This window comes from Pongo pygmaeus, chromosome 11, assembly GCF_028885625.2.
Source record: "Pongo pygmaeus isolate AG05252 chromosome 11, NHGRI_mPonPyg2-v2.0_pri, whole genome shotgun sequence".
NCBI lineage: Eukaryota > Metazoa > Chordata > Mammalia > Primates > Hominidae > Pongo > Pongo pygmaeus.
In genome coordinates this window covers 71,024,091-71,045,075 of record NC_072384.2, presented here as the reverse complement: position 1 = coordinate 71,045,075, position 20,985 = coordinate 71,024,091, and the positions used below count along the sequence as shown (strand labels likewise).

At 41.9% G+C, this 20,985-nt stretch overlaps 2 protein-coding genes across 14 annotated transcripts in view; one reads left to right on the top strand and one right to left on the bottom strand.

Moving 5' to 3' along the window:
- The window catches only part of DCAF17 (DDB1 and CUL4 associated factor 17), a 52,125-nt gene extending 49,408 nt beyond the window's left edge, over positions 1-2,717 (bottom strand). The window contains exons 1-2 of one of the 5 annotated variants that reach the window (XM_063648310.1): positions 2,658-2,717; positions 1,714-1,817 (exon numbers count right to left, since the gene is read on the bottom strand). Coding sequence is in view for 2 of the 5 variants with exons in the window: in XM_054477012.1 (XP_054332987.1) it covers positions 1,714-1,817; positions 2,224-2,349 (230 nt within the window). In the remaining 3 variants the exon portion in view is untranslated. The other 4 variants (XM_054477014.2, XM_054477012.1, XM_063648309.1 and 1 more) reach the window with 4 other exon arrangements.
- The window catches only part of METTL8 (methyltransferase 8, tRNA N3-cytidine), a 112,285-nt gene continuing 93,408 nt past the window's right edge, over positions 2,109-20,985 (top strand). For 2 of the 9 annotated variants that reach the window (XM_063648315.1, XM_054477015.2), the window contains exon 1: positions 2,109-2,253. The gene's annotated coding sequence lies outside the window, so the exon portion shown is untranslated. Of the gene's footprint in view, positions 2,254-2,809; positions 3,048-3,084; positions 3,905-20,985 lie in introns of those variants that run through there. The other 7 variants (XR_008500942.2, XM_054477017.2, XM_063648314.1 and 4 more) reach the window with 6 other exon arrangements.

Below are 20,985 nucleotides of genomic sequence, written 5' to 3'. Positions count from 1 at the left end.
GAGGCTGAGGCAGGAGAATCACCTGAACCCGGGAGGTGGAGATTGCAGTGAGCCGAGATCACGCCACTGCACTCCAGCCTGGGCAACAAGAGCAAAACTCTGTCTCAAAAAAAAAAAAAAAAAAGTTAACCTCTCTGTGTTTCAAACAATAACATCAGGAAAGTAAAAAGACAATCTACACAATGGGAGAAAGTATTTGTAAATCATATATCTGACAAGTGACTTATATCTAAAATATGTAAGGATTTTTGTAAAAAAAAAAAAATTTACAAATGGGCAAAATATCTAACCAAACATTTCTCCAAAGAATAACATACAAATGGCCAATATGCACAAGAAAAGATGCCTGACATCACTAGTCATCAGGAAAATGGAATCAAAACCACAGTGAGATGCTGTGAGTCACACATCAAGTGTTGACAAGAATGTGGAAAAATCAGAACCCTCATATACTGCTTATGGGAACATAAAATAGTACTACCACTTTAGAAAAGCATATGGTAGTTCTTCTAACTATTAAACACAGTTACAATATAATCTTATGACCTACCAATTCCATTCCTAGGTATAATCCAGGAGAAGTGAAAATAAATGCCCACATAAAAACTTACATGGAAATGTTTATAGCAGCATTATTTATAATAGCTAAAAGGTAGAAACACCAATGTCTAACAACTGATACACAGATAAGTAAAATGTGGTAATTGATACAATGCAATATTATTCAACTTTATAAAGGAATTCTGATGCATGTGACAACATGGATGAACCTTGAAAAGACGCAAAGTGAAAAAGCCAGTCACAAAAGACCACATATTATACGATTCCATTTATATGAAAAGTCCAGAACAGGTGAATCTACAGACAGAAAACAGACTAGTGGTTGCTTAGGGCTGAGGGTAATGGTGGTACTGAGGTGACTGCTGAAAGGTACATGGTTCTATTTTGAGGTGATGAAAATGCTCTAAAATTAACTGTGGTAGTGATTAGATGTATCTGTGAATGTATTAAATATTATTGAAATGTACACTTTAAATGAGTAAATATATGGTATGCGAATTATATCCTAATAAAGCCTAGAAAAAATGCCCATTTTTTTAAATGCAAACTGATGTATGTTTAGAATATGCTTTAAAAGAGGTAATGCAAAAGGAAAAGTGGGTTGGATAAAGCAAATGTGGCAAATCTTGATAGTTTTTGAATCTGGGTAATGAGTATATGCGGATGCATTGTGGCTTTCCTTCCCCGCCTCATGTTGGACAGTTGTGGATGAGGTTGACTGTTAAACATTTTGGATCTCTAAATACTAGGCTTTTGTTTGAAAAAATTTCTCTAGAAAAAAAAAAAAAAAAAGGCACGTACTTCCAAAACACAATCCATCAATTCTCCAAAGCAGCATCTAATTATTTGGTTGGCAACTGGATTTCTTGACTGTGGTGTAAGTAGATTAAATATTAAACAGTGCTCTGAACAATCTGTGGTTTTGCCTGCACTATAGTTTTGCTTTAAGTTGGTATTTACAAAAATGACACCTGCAACTTTAAATTTAACAAGATTTTAAAATTACATGCATTTTTTACTGCCTAGTCTTATTTTGGACCCATTTTTTCATTCTATTTCACTAGGCACTAATGTAGGCATGTGGTCCTATACAAATTATAGTTAAGATCAACAGTGAGGTGAATTACAGCAAAATTATCAATAAAAAGTTACCTGCTGACACAGCGCCGATAATTGTCAAAATATATTCTTCCTCTCTCATAGGCTATAGGTGACCTGGAATGAGTTGTCCAAACATTCTTAAATTTAGTACTTTCCTAAAAGACATAAAGAATTTCCGTTCAGGAAGGAACTCTTAGGCTTCCACTGTGCACCAATTTTAAGTTGGATTTTAAATTTTAAAAGCAACATAATTTCACCTATATTATTTAAAAACTTTTTGCATCCTTCCTCCACTCTGCCCTCATGTTTTGGCTTAATGAGGTGACCAACTTTTAGAATAATTGTTTCCAGGTAAGACATAAGAAGCGTAAAACTAAAAGCGTCTGGTGGCCCTATTACCACCTATTGACTAATCTCCCAGATTCCAGGCTTGTATCCTCCTCCCCATCACATGTGACCCTATAAAGGGAGGCCCCAGCGCGTTAAAACCGCATCCCCGCAGGAGGCTCGGCCGCCAGGCGCCCGCGGCCCTCCGTCCCTCCCCGGCCGGCTGGCGGTCACCTGGCACACCAGCGCCCGCAGGATGCCCAGGTTGGTCCTCTGCACCACGCCTGCGTCGCGCGAGAAGCAGCCAAGCGCCCGGCGACTCAGCCGGCTGCACACGTTGGGCTTCCGGGTCGGGCCCATGGAGGCGCGGGCCGGGCCCTGGGTAGGCTGGGCCGCCGAGTGGCGCGCCCCACACTCCCGTGCTGGGCAGCCACCGCTGCCTTCGAATTTCGAGGCCCAGACTTTCCCGGCGGGGCCCAGGAAAAGCTGACACGGGGAGGCGGGCAGGGAGCACCCGACGGCGGGGCGAGGGAAAGCAGAGCCGCTTGCACCAGAACGCGGAGAGAAGGGAAGAAACACTCCCTTTTCGATCTGCCCCTCCCAGGCTCTCTGGCCGCTGACAGTGCGACGCTCCGGTACCGCGCGAACGGCCGAAGCCGCTCTCTCACCGGGAAATGTAGTTCCCAGTGCCTCGTGAGGCAGCCCGGCTTCTCCCAGGAACTACAATTCCCGTCAGGCGGCGGGCAGCGAGGGCTTGCCCGGCCCCGCCTCTGCCTGCCGCGGCCCCGCCTCCTCCGGCCCGCGGAGGCTGCGCTGTCTTGCTGGCGCGCCTCTCTGTGCTGCGAGTGGCTAGCTGGGCAGAGCCCTGGGGGCGTGGTGCTGCCGCCTCCAGGTCTCCGCTCCGTGTGTGCGCCCTGCAGTTAGGGATCCCTCCCTCACTGCCCCGGTACTCACAAGCTTCTCGGCCCCTGACCTTCACCCTGGGAGGTTCTGGCCAGGTGCCAGGAAGGGCGCTGGGTCGAGGGCGATCCCCCCCAAAGCAGCGTCCCGTGCTAAAGGTACGCCCCGCGGCTTTCCCTTCAGCCGCCCGTTGGCTGAGGGGGACGGTAAACTGTGCTTTTGTATTAGGAAGATGCTGGCTTCCCATTCACTCTTAGTTTCACCCTCCAAACTGGGATTGAGTTACTCTTTCCCGGAGGCCCGTCCTTGGGTGGCCTGCGGGGACACTGGCTAGTTGTGCGATAATTGCTTCATTTTCTTTCCTCTCGCCTCCGTTCTTTTTTCTTTATAGGGAATAAAATATGAAATGCTTACATTCTTACTGGACGGCCTAAGATATTCGTCGTCGATGTCTCTAAATAAAAGATATACTTTGTTAACTAGCCCTGCCTGTATGTTCAAAGTTCCCAGCACACTAAACTTTCAGCAAGCTTGCACCACATGTGTCCCACCGCCTTGCTCTAAGTCCGTTAAGGGTGGGGCCGCTGTATCTCCCACGTGGACTTGGGCATGCTACCTCTTGTTCATAGGTGCTCAAAGAAAGCCAGCGATCGCACCTGACTGGCAGAGCAAAAAGTACAGTACAGCAGGTCCTCGAATCGCATTTTTTCTTTCAGTGTCATTTTGTATAACTTGATGAGAAAAAATAATAATTTCCTACCGGGGCTACTGTTTGTGTGGACCTTGCCCCTTCTCCCCACGTCTGCATGGGTTTTCACCAGGTACCCCAGGGTACTGCCTCCCACATCTCAGTGCAGGCTGGGTGAATTGGCCTTGTCTGTGTTTCCTGTCTGAGTGTGAGTGTGAGTGCTCCCTGCGATGGAATCTCGTCGTGTCTAAGGGTTGGTTCCCACCTTGCACCCTGAGCTGAGGGGATAGGCTTCAGCCACCCTCGACCCTGAACTGGAATAATTAGGTAAATAACTATCTTACTTGTTTTTATTAATCTTCCTTAAATGTATGTATAGCTCCCATTTATTTCAATGTTTAATATTAGAAGTGTTTTGGTTTGTATTTAGGAGTTTGGTGATGTTTTTGTGACCAGAAATATGTTATAGGAACTTAACTTTTGTTTATATCAATTGGCCTATGGTAAAAATGGTTTTGTTGTATGTCATTTTGCTTACAGTCAGTTTCCAAAAATCTGTTGATGACATTAGGTGAGTACTTACAGTACTGGGTGAGTGTGTTGGGTCACAGTTTAAGTGTTTAGTAAAAATTGGCCATATCTCTTTTTAACCCTGCTGACTTTCCTTCAGGGCTGGAGCTTTTGCTGATTTTTCATGACTTATTTACAGCATACGGTAGAGTGCTTTGTATATTTTTAGAGAGTGCTACAATAGTTAATTTGGTAATTCATGAATGCAGCTGTCACTGAGAAAACTGGAACCCAGAAAAGATAACTGGGTTTTCTTTGGCTTAAATGAAATTCAAATCATTTCTGAATTGAATTCATCAACTCTCTCATTTCTCCTTCCTCTTTGCCCCCACTTGTTTGTCTTCTTTCCTGTGGCCTTTATTTCACCACCAAGTCATCACCAAGGGAGAGTCATCCTGGATGCCTTGCTGTTCCTCACCCACAACCAAGTCCTTTAGACTCTCTTATCCATCTCATCTTCATTTCACCTAAGTAATTTAGGGACTCACCATTTTTTATCACATTATTAAGCAGCCTCCTAATTTCTGCCTTACTTGTGACACAGGATTTTTTTTTTTTTTTTTTTTTTTGACGTTGCTTTGCCACTGGAGACCTCTGCAGCCGGAGACCTACCCAGGCCTTGCTCGGGCTGGGCTTGCCACAGGAGGTGCCCTGCACAACTGGCCCACTGGGCCACTCCTGGCTTGCACGCAGGCGTGGATCCTGTGGCCACCTGACTGTGGGCTCAGTCCCTGGCAGGAGAGGGTGTCTGAGCTGGCGAGTGCAGAGTTGTGTGGTATCCAGCTGGTTGCTCCAAGTGCCGGCACAGGAGCTGGCTCCGTGCACCGCTTGTGGCTAGACCAGGCATGTCACAAGTGACTCCCACAGTGGACTCTGGAGTCCAGACTAGGGGACGGTGGTGGTAACCAAATGGGGCAGGCAACCCAGAAGCCCCAGAGGTGGGTGTTACAGCGTGCTAACAGCTCTTTTAGACCTGTCGTCTACAGCCTGACAAACAGGGGCATGTTAACAGCCCTTTCAGTCCTGTCACCCAACTCCGGCCCATGGCTCTGGGGCTGGCCTGGCCCCCCGCCCTGCTTCTTGTTGCATAGGGTGGCCACCAGGCGCTGCTGGTGGGGCAGAGAGCTACCGTGTTACTCTCTTCTTCCTACCCATGTTTGGTGGCATCCTGAGCTCTTGTCCTGTGTCCAAGAATGAGATTACACTAACAATCAGAGGGTGACGAGGACAGAGAAGAGTTTTATTGAGCAACAAAACAGCTCTTGATGCAGGATTTTTGCTCTTAGCTCAGCTAGGTCTGAGTTTTTGTCTCACAATCAGGAAGAATTAGGTGTGTGGACCCTGGAGAGTGAGTGGAGTAGAATTTATTTAGTGAAAGGAAAGCTCTCAGTAAAGAAAGGGGTCCTGAAAGCAGGTTGCTGGTTGCCCCCTTTACAGTTGAATACCTGGGCTTAAGGTGCAAATTTCTGGAGGCTTCACCCCATCCTTCCAGTGTGCTTGTGGGCCCTTAGTCTGAGCTACTCCATATTGGTTATTTCCCTTACTGCACATGTGTTAGGGAATGGAATTTTCTATTGTGGGCATGTTTAGGCAAGCCCCCTGTGCAAATTCCCTTATCTGCACAAAACATCTGGTGTAAGCACTTTTGGGGCAGGTCATAGGTTCTTCAGGGACCCTTCCCTTACTGTCTGCCCAAAGCAAGCTGGCTAACTCCTTTTATTCTCAGCCAAGGGGGGATGCAAGGGTGGTCCCCCACCCAAAGTAGGGTGGTCTCTCTTCTGGCATGGCTGGGTCCGGGGCTTTTATGGGCTCAGAATGGGGAAGTGCGTGCTGATTGGTTTGTGAGTATACAAAAGAGGCTAAAACAAAGGCACCACTCAAAGGTGGGCACAACAGTGTGACAAAACAAATTAGAGAAGGGTGGATATATGTAAAATAGGTGAAGGGTGGGGATCAGTCAGAGGAAAGTGTGCCAAATGGGAAGAGAGGTTCTTGATCTGGTCCATAGATTTATCCAGGACATGTAGCTTGGCTTTAAACTGTCTTCAGCTTGAAGGTCAGGTTTCACTGGGGACCCACCCCCATCTGCCTAGGATTTGTCTGCCTCCTGCTGCTATCACTTGGGTACTTTTAATTCCAGCCCTCCTCCGTACTGCTGCCAGAGTGATTTTCCTAAAGCACAAGCTGTCACTTGCCTGTTGCATTCTTTCAGCGGCTCCGAACACCCATAGCAGAATTTCTTATTTATTTATTTATTTTTATTATACCGTAAGTTCTGGGGTACATGTGTAGAATGTGCAGTTTTGTTACATAGGTATACATGTGCCATGGTGATTTGCTGCACCCATCAACCCATCACCTACATTAGGTATTTCTCCTAATGCTATCTCTCCCCTAGGCCCTAGACAGGCTCCGTTTTTTTTGTTTGTTTGTTTGTTTTTGAGATGGAGTCTTGCTCTGTCACCCAGGCTGGAGTGCAGTGGGGCGATCTCGGCTCACTGCAGCCTTCACCTCCCAGGTTCAAGTGATTCTCCTGCCTCAGCCTCCCCAGTTGCTGGGATTACAGGCGCGCACCACCACCCCTGGCTAATTTTAATATTTTTAGTAGAGACGGGGTTTCACCATGTTGGCCAGGCTGGTTGTGAACTCCTGACCTCAGATGATCTGCCCACCTTGGCCTCCCAAAGTGCTGGGATTATAGGCATGAGCTACCACTCCCAGCCCATAGCAGAATTTCTTTTTTTTTTTCTTTTTGAGACGGAGTTTTTTTGCTCTTGTTGCCCAGGCTGGAGTGCAATGGTGTGATCTCGGCTCACTGCAACCTCTGCTTCCCGGGTTCAAGTGATTCTCCTGTCTCAGCCTCCTGAGTAGCTGGGATTACAGGCGCATGCCACCACACCCGGCTAATTTTTGTATTTTTAGTAGAGATGGGGTTTCATCATATTGGTCAGGCTGGCCTCAAACTCCTGACCTCAGGTGATCTGCCTGTCTCTGCCTCCCAAAGTGCTGGGATTACAGGCATAAGCCACCACGCCTGGCTGAGCAGTATTTCTTATACCCAAATAAGATACCCAGGATCCTCCATTGTTAACTTAAAACCTTTTTAGTATGTCACATATATGCAAAGATAAAACTAGGTATAAACTCCTCATGTTGTCTCTTTCTTGTTTTTTGTCTTTTTAATTTTTTTTGTGTGTGTGTTGTATCTTTTATACACCAATAACACCCAAACATGTCATGTACAAGTTAAAGGAAACAAAGCTATAAAACCAATAAATTCAAATGATTGTGAGCAATGAGACTTTAGGTGGACCTAAAAAGCTCTAATCATGAATGTCCTCTGTGGCGTACCTTCCTTACAGAAAGGTCTGTCCATATTGCCCTTGTGTTGAGAGATTACTTGATGCCTTCACCTCTTTTCTTTATATAAATCACCACAAAACCTTCATTTGTTCAGTATGTCATGGCTTCATTTGTCCTTCACTTGACAAACAACATCATTTACATACAGTAGTCCCCATTTCATTCTCATTAACATGTACCAATGACAAACAGCACCACTTGTTTAGCAATACACTCCTAAACACACATGTGTGAATTCAAATCTTGTGACAGCACTCAATTAAAAAGTGCTCATTCAGATGATCCAGAGTGTCCTTTTGTTAATATTCTCTTTTTTTTGAAAGATTTTTATCAAATTGAAAATGAAAGGTTTTCTCCTACAGAAATCTCATAGCCTTGAAGATATGTGTACAAAATCCCTAGGGGTTCACATAAGATATCTTATAATAGAAAATCTGAATCTCTTTGGGTAGAATACCAGGCACTTCATTATCTTCCCACATTTTCATTATCTTGCCCACATTTTCAGCCTCATCTCTTTGGCCATCCCTCATGTTTGCTTTTGTGGTTCTGACATGTTTGCTGACTTTCTCAAGCCAATGTACCTTTATATTTGAGATTTTCTTTATCTGAAGCTTCCTTTCCTCTCCTCTTATCAGTTGATCTCAAGACTCATCCCAGGTATCACAGCTCCACTGAGACCCTTCCCCTAACTCCTCCAGCTTGGTTAGTAGCCTTTTCTGTGCTTCCATGTTACTGTGTATACTGTTGTGGCACTATACTAGAATTGTCATTTGTCTGTCTTCCCAACTAACCTGGGCAGAAACTGAGTAGTAATATAATTCTCCCTGCTTTACACTACCTAAAATGTGGTTAATGCATATGTGTCTTGAATAAATGAATGGGCTATAAAAAAACAATATGTTTGTGTAGAATCTATTATCAACAGCTAAGTACTTTTTTTTTTTTTTTTTACTTTATTTTATTTGCTTGAGAAGAAATCTCAAAGGCTGGTGCTGAACTCCTGGGCTCAAGCGATCATCCCACCTCAGCCTCCTGAGTAGCTGGCATGTATAGTGGGATTACAGGCATATACCACAATATTTGGCAATATCAGCTACTTTTAGCTTAGATGCAGATTTAGTCTCCACTTATTCTTTAAATCAGTAGGAAGTCACAATATTAATAACTTTCAAAAAAACTTAAATCCTTAAGACTTCTACCTATAAAGTAGATATTTTCCATTTGTTGAAGGTAAAATGGCATAAATAGATACAGTTTTATGATTGGAAAACGATTTCTCTTAGTTTTGGGCATAGAACAAATATTAGTTCTTCTTTTTTTCCATTCTTTGTCTGTGTTATGTTTATAGAATACTTAACCATCCTAGCCATGATATTTTAAAGACAAGAAAGAAGAAATATTAATTCAAAAGTTAATAAAATGCTTTTTGTTCATATACTTTGTTTAAAGAAACATAGTATAACTGAATAAATGTATAAAATACTCAGGTTATTAAACTTGAACATTTATTCAGAGACAAATTTTAACCAAGCTATAGGAAGTCATTTGTTCAACATGTTTTTGTTTTTCATCCATAATGTGCAGGGAAAAATTTTGGCATAGGGTATAGCAGTAAATAGGATAGACAGGGTCCCTACAGGTGGGAGGAGATAGACAATAAATAAATAGATGAAAAAATAAGATTTCCAGGTAGCAATAAGTGCTGTGAAGAAAATAAAACAGGATGATGTGCTGGAAGGTGGTTGAACACCCTGCCTTAGCCAGAGTGGTCAGGGAAGGCCTCTCTAAAGAGAATACATGTAAGCTGAGCCCTGAATGATGAGGAGGAGCTGATCTGCAACAGTCCAGAGTAGTAGTCCAGGCAAAGGGATGCTTGAGTTCAGGATTCCTAAGGCTTATAATAAGAAGTCAAAAACTCTCAGAAGGCCAGTGTGGCTCTTTAGCATGCAGGAGGGAGGTAAACTTGGAGCAGTCGGATGGGACCAAGACATGTTAAGCTTTGTAGGCTATGGTAAGGAATTTTGGATTTCATTCTGTTATGATAGGAGGCTTTGAAGAGGGGAGTGATAAGATCTATTTTGTGTTATAAAAAGGTCATTATGGCTATAGAGTGGAAAATACATTGTGGAAGGCAAGAATAATTGTAAGGATACAGGTGGCTATTGCATTCGTCCAGGTAAGAGATGATAGTGTTTTGGACTAGAGTGGTAACAGGAGAGATGGAAAGAAGTGAACAAGATTCAAGATATATTTTGGAAGTAGAGTTGACAGGACTTCTGATATAGCGGATATTAAGGATGAGGAAAAGAAAAGAATCAGGTGAAATCCTAATAAAACAGAACCACAATAAATATTCTCAAACTCCTCAAAACAAATTGGAAACATGATGTGATGCCAAAGAAACAATGCCTGGATTTTATTAAAGGTGCACATCAGCATTATACATTAGTGCTAAGGAATGTTAGGATTTGTTATGTGGCTAGGGGATGTGGGAAAAGTGAATAAAATCAGATCCCAGAAGTAGGTAGGGGTCAGACCATGTGGAACTGTGGAAATGTGATGGAAAACCCTTAGAGTGATATGACATTCTTCTTAAACAGATACTTGGCTGCAACATCAAGAACAAGAGTGAAATATAAGAGACCACTTAGCAGGTGATTGTAGTAGTCCAGGTGCAAGTCACTTTTGGAAATTTATTTTGAAGTTATTGAACCTTTTGACCACAAGTTTGGTTCTTATGTTTTCTTTCCTCTCTATATTTTAATGATGTGTGTCTGAACACACAGTATATTAATGCATATATGAAGTTTTCAGAAAGATTTAGGTTTAAAGGATTGATAGTAAAGGATTGCAGACTCACCCTTTTATTTTAAACAATATTTATTCAAAAGAATATGAATCCTTTTATGCTATGTTACAGATAACATAACGTAATATACAAATAACAATTATAAAATGAACACCCATATACTTATCATCAACTTAAAAATAAACAGAATATTACCTAAAACTTTGACATCTCTTATGTGCCCTGCTGGTTCCCAGATCCCTCTTTCCTCTTTAGATAAATAAAAAATTTAAACATCATTCATATTATATATGTGTACTCTTCTATAGCTTGCCTATATTTTTCTCAACATTACATTTTACGACATACCTGTAATTCATTCATGTTTACTACTGTATAGTATTTCCTTGTATAAATTTATTACAATTAATTTATCCCATTTCTACTAACTAGGCTTTTTGTTTCTTTCATGTTTTTTGTTTTGTTTTTGTGTTTTTTGAAATGGAGTCTTACTCTATTGCCCAGGCTGGAGTGCAGTGGCGCAATCTCAGCTCACTGCAACCTCCGCCTCCTGGGTTCAAGCGATTCTCCTGCCTCAGCCTCCTGAGTAGCTTGGATTACAGGTGCCTGCCACCATGCCCGGCTAATTTTTGTATTTTTAGTAGAGATGAGATTTCACTATGTTGGCTAGGCTGGTCTCGAACACCTGACTTCATGATCTGCCTGCCTCAGCCTCCCAAAGTGCTGGGATTACAGGTGTGAGCCACCATGCCTGGCCTCTTTCGGGTTTTTTATTTCTAGGAAAGTGCTGTTATAGACATTCTTATCCCTGTCTCCTGGCACACATGTTAAAGAATGCATTAGTTTTCTTTTGCTGTATAACAAATTACCACAGTTTTAGTAGCTTAAATTAACACCCATTCATTACCTCAAATTCCTGTAGAAGTCCTAAAACAGCATAACCTAATTCTCTGCTCAGGATCTCACCAGGCTGAAATTATGGTGTCAGCCTGGGCTGTGGTCTCATCTGCGACTCACAGTCCTGTTCTGCCCTCACTGGATATTGACACAGTTCCATTCCTAGCAGCTATAGGACTGAAGCCCTCAGCTCTGAGACGTTACCCATTATTCCCTGCCTCATGGCCCTTTTCACAACCTGGCAGTCTGCTTCTTCAAGGCAAATAGGAGAATGTCTCTCTGACCTCCTCTGCTAAGATGAGGTCTTACATAAAAGTAACCTATGAAGGAGATGACTGTCCATCATTTTCACAGGTCCCATCCACACTGGTGGACTATGCAGAGGATGAGGGAGTGAGTGTCTTGGGGACTGTGTTATAATTCTGCTGCCACAAAGAGTTGCTCCAGAATATATACCTAGGTACTTAATTACTGAATTATATGGTATGTGCATTGTATTAGTCTGTTCTCACACTGCTAATAAAGACATACCTGAGACTGGGTAATTTATAAAGGGAAGAGGTTTAATTGACTCACAGTTCCTCATGGCTGGGGAGGCCTCAGGAAACTTACAGTCATGGCGGAAAGAGAAGCAAACACGTCCTTCTTCACATGGCAGCAGCAAGGAGAAGTGCAGAGCAAAGTGGAGGAAAAGCCCCTTATAAAACCATCAGATCTCATGAGAACACACTCACTATCATGAGACCAGCATGAGGGTAACCACCCCCATGATTCAGTTACCTCCCACTGGGTCCCTCCCACAACATGTAGAGATTATGGGAACTACACTTCAAGATGAGATTTGGGTGAGGACACAGCCAAACCATATCATTCTGCTCCTGGACCCTCCCAGAGCTCATGTCCTCACATTTCAGAACACAATCATGTCCTTCCAACTGTCTCCCAAAGTCTTATTCCAGCATTAACTCAAAAATCTAAGTCCAAAGTCTTATCTGAGACAAGGCAAGTTCCTTCTGCCTATGAGCCTGTAAAATCAAAAGCAAGTTATTTATTTCCTAGATACAATGGGGGTACAGGCATTGGGTAAATACACCCATTCCAAATGGGAGAAATTGGCCAAAACAAAGGGGCTACAGGCCCTATGCAAGTCCAAAATCCAATAGAGCAGTCATTAAACCTTAAAGTTCCAAAATGATCTCCTTTGACTCCATGTCTCATATCCAGGGAATGCTGATACAAGAGGTGGGCTCCTATGGCCTTGGGCAGCTCCACACCTATGGCTTTGCAGGGTACAGCTCCTGTCCTGGCTGCTTTCATGGGCTGGTATTGAGTGTCTGAGGCTTTTCCAGGCACACGGTGCAAGCTGTCGGTGGATGTACAATTCTGGAGTCTGGACAACGGGGGCCCTCTTCTCACATCTCCACTAGGCAGTGTCCCAATAGGGACTCTGTGTGGGGGCTCCAATCCCACATTTCCCTTCCACACTGCCATAGCAGAGGTTCTCCATGAGGGCTCCACCCATGCAGCAAACTTCTGCTTGGACATCCAGGCATTTCTATACATCTTCTGAAATCTAGGCAGAGGTTCCTCAAACTCAATTCTTGACTTCTGCGCAGCCGCAGGCCCAATAACACATGGAAGCTGCCAAGGCTTGGGGCTTGTCCCCTCTGAAGCCATGGCCTGTGCTGTATCTTGGCCCCTTTTAGCCACAGCTGGAGCAGCTGGGGTGCAGGGCACCAAGTCCTGAGGCTGCACACAGTAGGAGGGCCCTGCACCCAGCCCAGGAAACCACTTTTCCCTCCTAGGCCTCTAGGCCTGTGATGGGAGGGGCTGCCTCAAAGTTCTCTGACATGCCTTGGAGACATTTTCCCCATTGTTTCTTGGTGATTAGCATTTGGCTCCTTGTTACTTATGCAAATTTCTGCAGCTGGCTTGAATTTCTTCCCAGAATATGGGTTTTTCATTTCTACTGCATTATCAGGCTGCACATTTTTCAAACGTTTATGCTCTGCTTCCTCTTGAGCACTTTGCTGCTTAGAAATTTCTTTCTCTAGATACCCTAAATCATCTCTCTCAAGTTCAAAGTTCCACAGATCTCTAGGGCAGGGACAAAATGCCTCCAGTATCTTTGCATAGCAAGAATGACTTTTAGTCCAGCTCCCGACAAGTTCCTCATCTCCATCTGAGACAACCTGAGGTGGGGGGCTCTATTGTCCATATCACTATCAATATTTTGGTCAAAACCATTTAACAGGTCTTTAGGAAGTTCCAAACTTTCCCACATCTTCCTGTCTTCTGAGCCCTCCAAGTCTCTAGGAAGTTCCAAACTTTCTCACATTTTCCTGTCTTTTGAGTCCTCCAAACAGTTCCAACCTCTGCCTGTTACCCAGTTCCAAAGTTGCTTCCACGTTTTTGGGTATCTTTACAGCAGCACCCCATTCCTGGTACCAATTTACTATATTAGTCTGTTCTCACACTACTAATAAAGACATACCTGAGACTAGGTAATTTATAAAGGGAAGAGGTTTAATTGTCTCACAGTTTCACATGGCTCAAGAGGCTTCAGGAAACTTACAATCATGGCAGAAGGGGAAGCAAACACGTCCTTCTTCACATGGCAGCAGCAAGGAGAAGTGCAGAGTGAAGCAGGGGAGAAGCCCCTTGTAAACCCTCTGATCTCATGAGAACTCACTATCATAAGATCAGCATGAGGATAACCGGCCCCCATAATTCAATTACCTCCCACTGGGTCCCTCCCATGACATGTGGAGATTATGGGAACTACAATTCAAGATGTGATTTGGTTGAGGACACAACCAAACCATATCATGCACCTTCAGCTTTTTTAGGTGATACCATGTTGACTCTATATGTCGTTATAGTAATTTCTATCCTATTAGCTGACTTCCCATTCCTTTACATCCTTGCCTGCATTTGTATTATCAGACTTAAGTTTTTGCCAATGTAGTGAATATAAGACTCTATCATATTATGATTTTTATGCATTTTCCATATTATAAATACAATTGAGCATCTATTTTTAATGTCACTAGGCATTCCTGTTTTCATTCTTGTGCAAAGCCTGATCATGACTTTTGCCCATTTTCTATTAGATTGTGTGTCTTTTTCTTCTTGAGTTTAGAATGTTTCTGCATGTTTCTCCATACCAATCTTTCATCATAATATGTGTTACAATGTCTTCTCCCAATATGTGGCTTATTTGATACTATATAAAAAAAGAAGCTCACATTAAATGTGGTAAAAGTAATCAGTATTTCCTTTTATGGTTATAATTTGACTCTTGTTTAAGAATTGCTTAACTTGAGGTCATAAAGATATCCTCTTATTCTTCTTCTAGGTTTTAAAGTTTTAACTTTCCCACTTAAGTCTTCAGTCAGCAATGAAATTGATTTGAGGGTATGGTATAAATTAGAGATCCTTTCATTATTATTATTTTTTTGTATATGAATAATCACTTGTTCCAGACCCACTTATTGAATAGTCCCTTCATTTCTTCACAGATCTGCGGTGCTAGTTCTGTTGTAGATCAAGTTACCTATCTGGTCAAGTCTATTTCTATGCTGTTTTCTGTTCCATTATCTTATTTTTCTGTCCCCGGGGTGATAAATGACCACTTATTCACTGCAGTTTTATCATAAGGCTTGAGAGCTGGTAGGGGAAGTGTTCCATCTTACTCCTCTTCTTTAGGAGTGTCTTATTTCTTTTTTGCCATTGGCACTTTCATATACCTTTTAAAATCAGCTTGGGCTTCCCAAAAGCCTTATTGAAATTTTGATTGGGATGGCATTAAATCTGTATATCAGTTTGAAGAGAACTGACATCTTTACCATATCAAATCATCCTATCTATGATAGAGTCTTTCCTCAGTATACTAGGAAGATTGGTTCCAGGATGCCCGCATATACCAAAATCCACACATCCTCAAGTCTTTCAGCTGACCCTGTGAAACCCAAGTATATGAAAAGTTGGCCCTCCTTATATGCAGATTTCACATCCCCCAAATACTGCATTTTCAATCTGAGTTTGGTTAAAAAAAATCCTCATGTAAGTGGACCCATGAAGTTTAAACCCATTGTATTCAAGAGTCACTATGTAGCTCCCCATTTATTTAGTTAGATCTTCATTAGTGGCTCAGTGAAGTTTTATAATTTTTTCTTTAAAGGACTTGCATATTTTACAACTTCCTAAGTATATTATGTTTTTGGTCATTGTTATAAATGATGTGTGTGTGTGTGTGTGTATGGATGTGTGTATGTATTTTTTTTTAGAAGTAGGGTCTCACTGTGCTGCCCAGGCTGGAGTGCAGTGGCTATTCACATGTGTGATCATTGTGCATTACAGCCTCAAACTCCTAGGCTCAAGTCATCCTCCTGCCTCAGCCTCTTGAGTAGCTGGGAGTACAAGTGGTGCCACTGTGCCTTGCTAAATAGTATATTTTAAAATTAGGTTTTCTAACTATATGTTTGCTAGTATATGAAAATATAATTGTCTATTTGTATATTGATCTTTTATTTGGCAATCTTGCCAAACTTTCCATTTAATAGTAATAATTGTCATTTGTAGGGTTTAGGGGATTTTTTCTGTGTAGATAATCATATCCTTAGGAAACTGTGACAGTTTGTTACTTCCTCCTCCACCTTTTCCTTTTTATTTCTCTTTCCTTTCTTACTGTCCTGGCCAAGACCTCCATTGCAGTGTTGAGTAGAACCATTGATAATGGACATCTTTGTCTTATTCATGTTTATAAAGGGAATACTTCTAATATTTCACCATTAAGGATGACATTGTAAGTTTTTGGCAGCTACCCTTTATCAAGTTAATGAAATTGTCTTCCATTTCACAGTCACTAAAAGTTTTGATTTTTAATCATGAGTGAATGTTGAATTTTATCAGATGCCTTTTCTGTATCTGCTGAGGTCATTATACAATTTTTTATTTTAATCTGGTAATGTGGCAAATTACATTGATATACTTTCTATTGTTAAACCAAACTTGGGTTTATTTAGATCAATTTTTGTGACACATTTTGTTTTTTATACATTGTAGGCTTTGGGTGGTTGCTAACCTCAGTGCGCATTCAGCTCTGGACTTTTGCGAGCTTTTGGTCTCTGAGGATTTCTCTTTCTTGCTGGCTCAGGGGTATGTTTAACAAGATTTCTTTTTAAAACGTATTAATCCAGCCATTTAGGGGTGGTTGATAGCAGCAAGGATTTTGGAGTATCAAGTTCATCTAATTTGCAGAACTAAAATTCCACTTTATTATACTTTTAGTTTAAAAGCTTCTGTTAACATATGCTTTCAATAATCACTTACCACCATGTCTGCCTCCTCTTCTTTTTCTTCTTCTTGTCTGTCTGCATAACCGTGCCACTCTCTACTGAAAAGACAAAAGAATAGTCTAGCAGGAAGAGCATCATACCAGGAGTCAAACCTACAAGTTCTAGTGCCAGCACCATCACTCCCTGAGATCTTGACCAAGCCGCTTTCTTTTGTTGTTGTTTTTAAATAAAATGTTTATATTTTTTGTAGAGACAGGGTTTCACCACATTGCCCAGGCTGGTCTTGAACTCCTGAGCTCAAGTGATCTGCCCACCTTGGCCTCCCAAAGTGCTGGGATTACAGGTGTGAGCCACCGTGTCCAGCCAACACTTTCTTTCTCTAAGTTTTACTCAATCATCTGCTTGGTGGAAACAGGATTGAAGTGAGATCACATATTTATAAATGTGAACATGTTGTAAGGGGAAAGGATGAGAAGCAATGATATACAGTACATTCTCTGTTTAGAAAATGTAACAAACAGGGAGTTTGGGGAAGGGAGAGGTTTAAATCAGTCACATGGGATTTTTTTAGGGTGGTGGAACTATTTTGTCTGAGACTATAATGGTGGGTACATGACACCATGCATGTGTTATGTACAGCACAGAGTGGAATTTAACATATTCAGAATTTTTAAAATAATATCAGGAGTGTGGGGATTCCAGGATGGAATGCAGAGTGACAAAATAATCTAACTGTATTACAAATGTATGCAATAACCTCACTGAAAGGGGCCAGAGAAAAGGTGTTGACCTGAGTAACTTTGGAAATGAGACTGTAAGACTAAAGGCAATGGGAACTGTACATAAGCACTATACTGCAGTTGATAAAGTTTCCTGTGGCAGTGTGGGGTAATAATTCTGAAACCACTATACAAGTGTACTAGAATCAAACAATTAATAACTGGATGGTGATGATAGGAACCAGGTTTCTTACTGTTGGAGTAGAAGGCTATAGACAAGCAAGAAGGGAAGGCTGGAGTGATCTGTGTGGTAATGGATTAGGGTTGGAGCTAGTAGTATGAACTCTAGTTTAACATAGATACAGATGAATGCATAGAGAAACACATTATCTATATAGATATATGTATATACTTGGTTTATTATGCACACCTATATTTCCTTGCTTTGTCCCTTGAGAGGACTGAGAAGCAAGGACAACCTAGTAGCAAGGAACACACCTGGTGCCCAGACCATTCTCTAATAAAAGGAACAAAGATTCTTTGGAGAAATGGCTGTTTCTAGGACTAGATCAAGGAATACACAAAATGAGTGCCAGAAAGTAAGGAAGTGCTAAAAACAAAAACACAGTGATGGAACTATGTCAAAAGGAATATAGGAGCCAACTGAAAGAGGATTTTTTTTTTTTTTTTGAGACAAGGTCTCACTGTGTCACGCTGCATGACTATGCTCATACTGGAGTATAGTCACCCAGGCTGGAGTACAGTGGCATGATCTCGGCTCACTGCAGCCTCCGCCTCCTGGGGTCAAGCAGTCTTCCCACCTCAGCCTCCCAAGTAGCTGGGGCCACAGGCACATGCTACTATGCCTGGCTAATTTTTTGTCTTTTTGGTAGAGATGGGGTTTCGCCATGTTGTCCAGACTGGTCTTGAACTCCTGAGCTTAGGTGATCCTCCAGCTTCAGCCTCCCAAAGTGCTGGGATTATAGGCATAAGCCACCGTGCCTGGCCTGAAAGAGCTCTTAGTGGCCAAAGCTCAAAATAATTTGAGCAGCAAAATAACTAAGTTAGTATTTAGTTATAACGTGAAGTGTAACATAAGTATCCCTGGTCTGTACTGATATAAATAAAGGATTGAATAAATAAATGAATGGGAGAGAAGAGACAAATCATCCGTGCAAAAGAATTCCAAATATTTTGTGTAGATATTCTGCCCTTAAGGAGGTAGAGCCTAACTGCCTACTTTTTAAATGTGGGCTCTGCATAATGATTTCCTTCCAAAGAGTACACTATGTAAAAGGGGCGTATATCCTTAATAGTGGGGAGAAACCTGTTAAACCCTGACCAGAATACCTCAAAACTGTCAAGGTCTTCATAAGCAAGGAAAATCTGAGATACTGTCAGAATAAATAGGAGCCTAAGAAGACATGATGACATGGCCGGGTGCGGTGGCTCACACCTGTAATCCCAGCACTTTGGGAGGCCGACGCGGGCGGATCATGAGGTCAGGAGATCGAGACCATCCTGGCTAACATGGTGAAACCCCATCTCTACTAAAAATACAAAAAATTAGCCGGGCGTGGTGGCGGGCGCCTGTAGTCCCAGCTACTCGGGAGGCTGAGGCAGGAGAAAGGCGTGAACCCAGGAGGCGGAGCTTGCAGTGAGCCGAGATTGTGCCACTGTGCTCCAGCCTGGACAACAGAGTGAGACTCCGTCTCAAAAAAAAAAGACATGATGACATGATCTCATGTAATAAGGGATCCCGGAACAGAAAAAGGACATTAGATAAAGATTAAGGAAATTGAATAAAGTATGGACTTAAGTTTATAATAATGTATTACTATTGAGTTGTTAATTATAATAAATATACCATAATAATGTAAGATTTAATAGTGGGGGAAATTATATCAGATATATGGAAACTCTCTGTACTATCTGTAACATTTTTGTAAATCTGAAATTAAAAGTTTACTTTAAAAATGCAACAGGAATATGTTAGACACCACTGTATAGGGATAGCACAACTTAGTAATTAAGATGAATTCATGTACCAGCCTGCGTGGGTTCAGATCTCAGCCTCACTGCTTACTATCTGTGTAACCCTGGTTACCTTAAGTAACTAGAACTACTTAACTTCTCTGTGCTTCAATTCTTTATCTGTTAGTGAAGATTCTTGGGAGGACTAAATGAATTTGTGTGTGTGTGCAAGTGTATGACTTGGAGTAGTGCCTAGCACAAAGCAACCTTATATAATTGTTTGAATCTATTTATTATTACTACTTTTGTTCTTTAGTTTTGGGGATTATGGCTAAATTTCACTGCATCTCTCTTCTTCAGCATACTGATTTTTAGCTTGGCACTCCAACAAAACAGTATCCATAATACTTTGTTCTCATGGGGAAAATCATCGAGATTATAAAGATTCAAGAGAAAGCAGGACCAGAACTTGAGAATCCCCAACCCAGTTTCATGCTTCATATATAGCATTGATTTAGTGAAAGCTACAAAGCCTGACAGGATCTACTTTTTATGGGCATAGACATGCCACACATAGAAATTCTAAGTTAACTTTATTTGGTTTTCAGTAGATTTCTTACTAAGATATCCACTTCCCTTGTTAAGCTGATGTTCTTTTTGGGAAAAGCACTGCCTGCAATGCAAACCCCTCAGATGTAGGGTTCAGCATCTAAAATTTAGATGACATTTGAAGCAAAAGTGGGATGTATTATGGAAACATGTATTTCCGGTCTTTTACCTCTCTGCTAAAATTCATGCCAACTCTTCAGAAAACTTCTGATGGATCAGCAGCTCAGATGGAATAGCGTACTAAGAAGAACATAGAATTTGGAGTCAGGAGCCTGCTTGGAGAGTGGGCTCTTGTGGCTATGTGACCAAGTGCTCGAGCCTCAGCTCCTGCGTCTGTACAACAGTGATAACAGAAATGCCTTTCCCACCCTTGTCCCTCACTTACAGGATAGTTGAAGATCAGGTGTTAAAATGAATGTGAGAGCTTTTGTAAGTTATAAAATCTGTACAAATACGATCTGTTAGAGTGGTTCTCAGATTTTCAACCAGAGTAAACGCTAATGGAGCTTTATAGCCATATTAAGTGTTGCAGCCATCTGGATACCTTTAATTATTAAGTAAATCGTTGAACTTAAAATGCTCTTGATGGAAAATTTTCTCACAGCACTTTAGTTTTTAGGATGTTTCTCTTTGGCATAATAAAGGAAGGCATTGTTTTAGTCTGGAATTGTCTGTTCGAGGTGGCAGTTTGAGGAAATGGTTCCCAAAGTCTTCACTGAAATTAGCTGGAGAATACAAAGGTGAATCCCTGTGATATGGGAAGCTACCTACCTCCTTTGGACACAGATCCTCGTGTCCTGGTGTAGAGATGACCAGCAGAGGGTGCACGAGCTTTCCTAGGAGCTGACTCCAGCTTCAGCAGCAAGGCTGGGCAGACCTGACTGGTACCATCTGTGTTTGCTGTCTGATGATTAACAAGTACTATAAATGAAACGATCCTGGCGCGTCAGAAACACAGTCACCAAATGGAAAGAGAGAGCAGCCATAATGTCAAACAACAGTGCAGCAAGTACCTGCCATAGTTGATGAATAGGAGGTTTCTAGATAACTGGAATTCAGCATTCTAGCATGGGCTGTTTGTTTCCCACATTCTCCTGTTACCCTTTTCCTTTTCTAATAATTTCTTTCTTCCTGGTTCTTTGCTCCACCTTAATCAGCATCCAT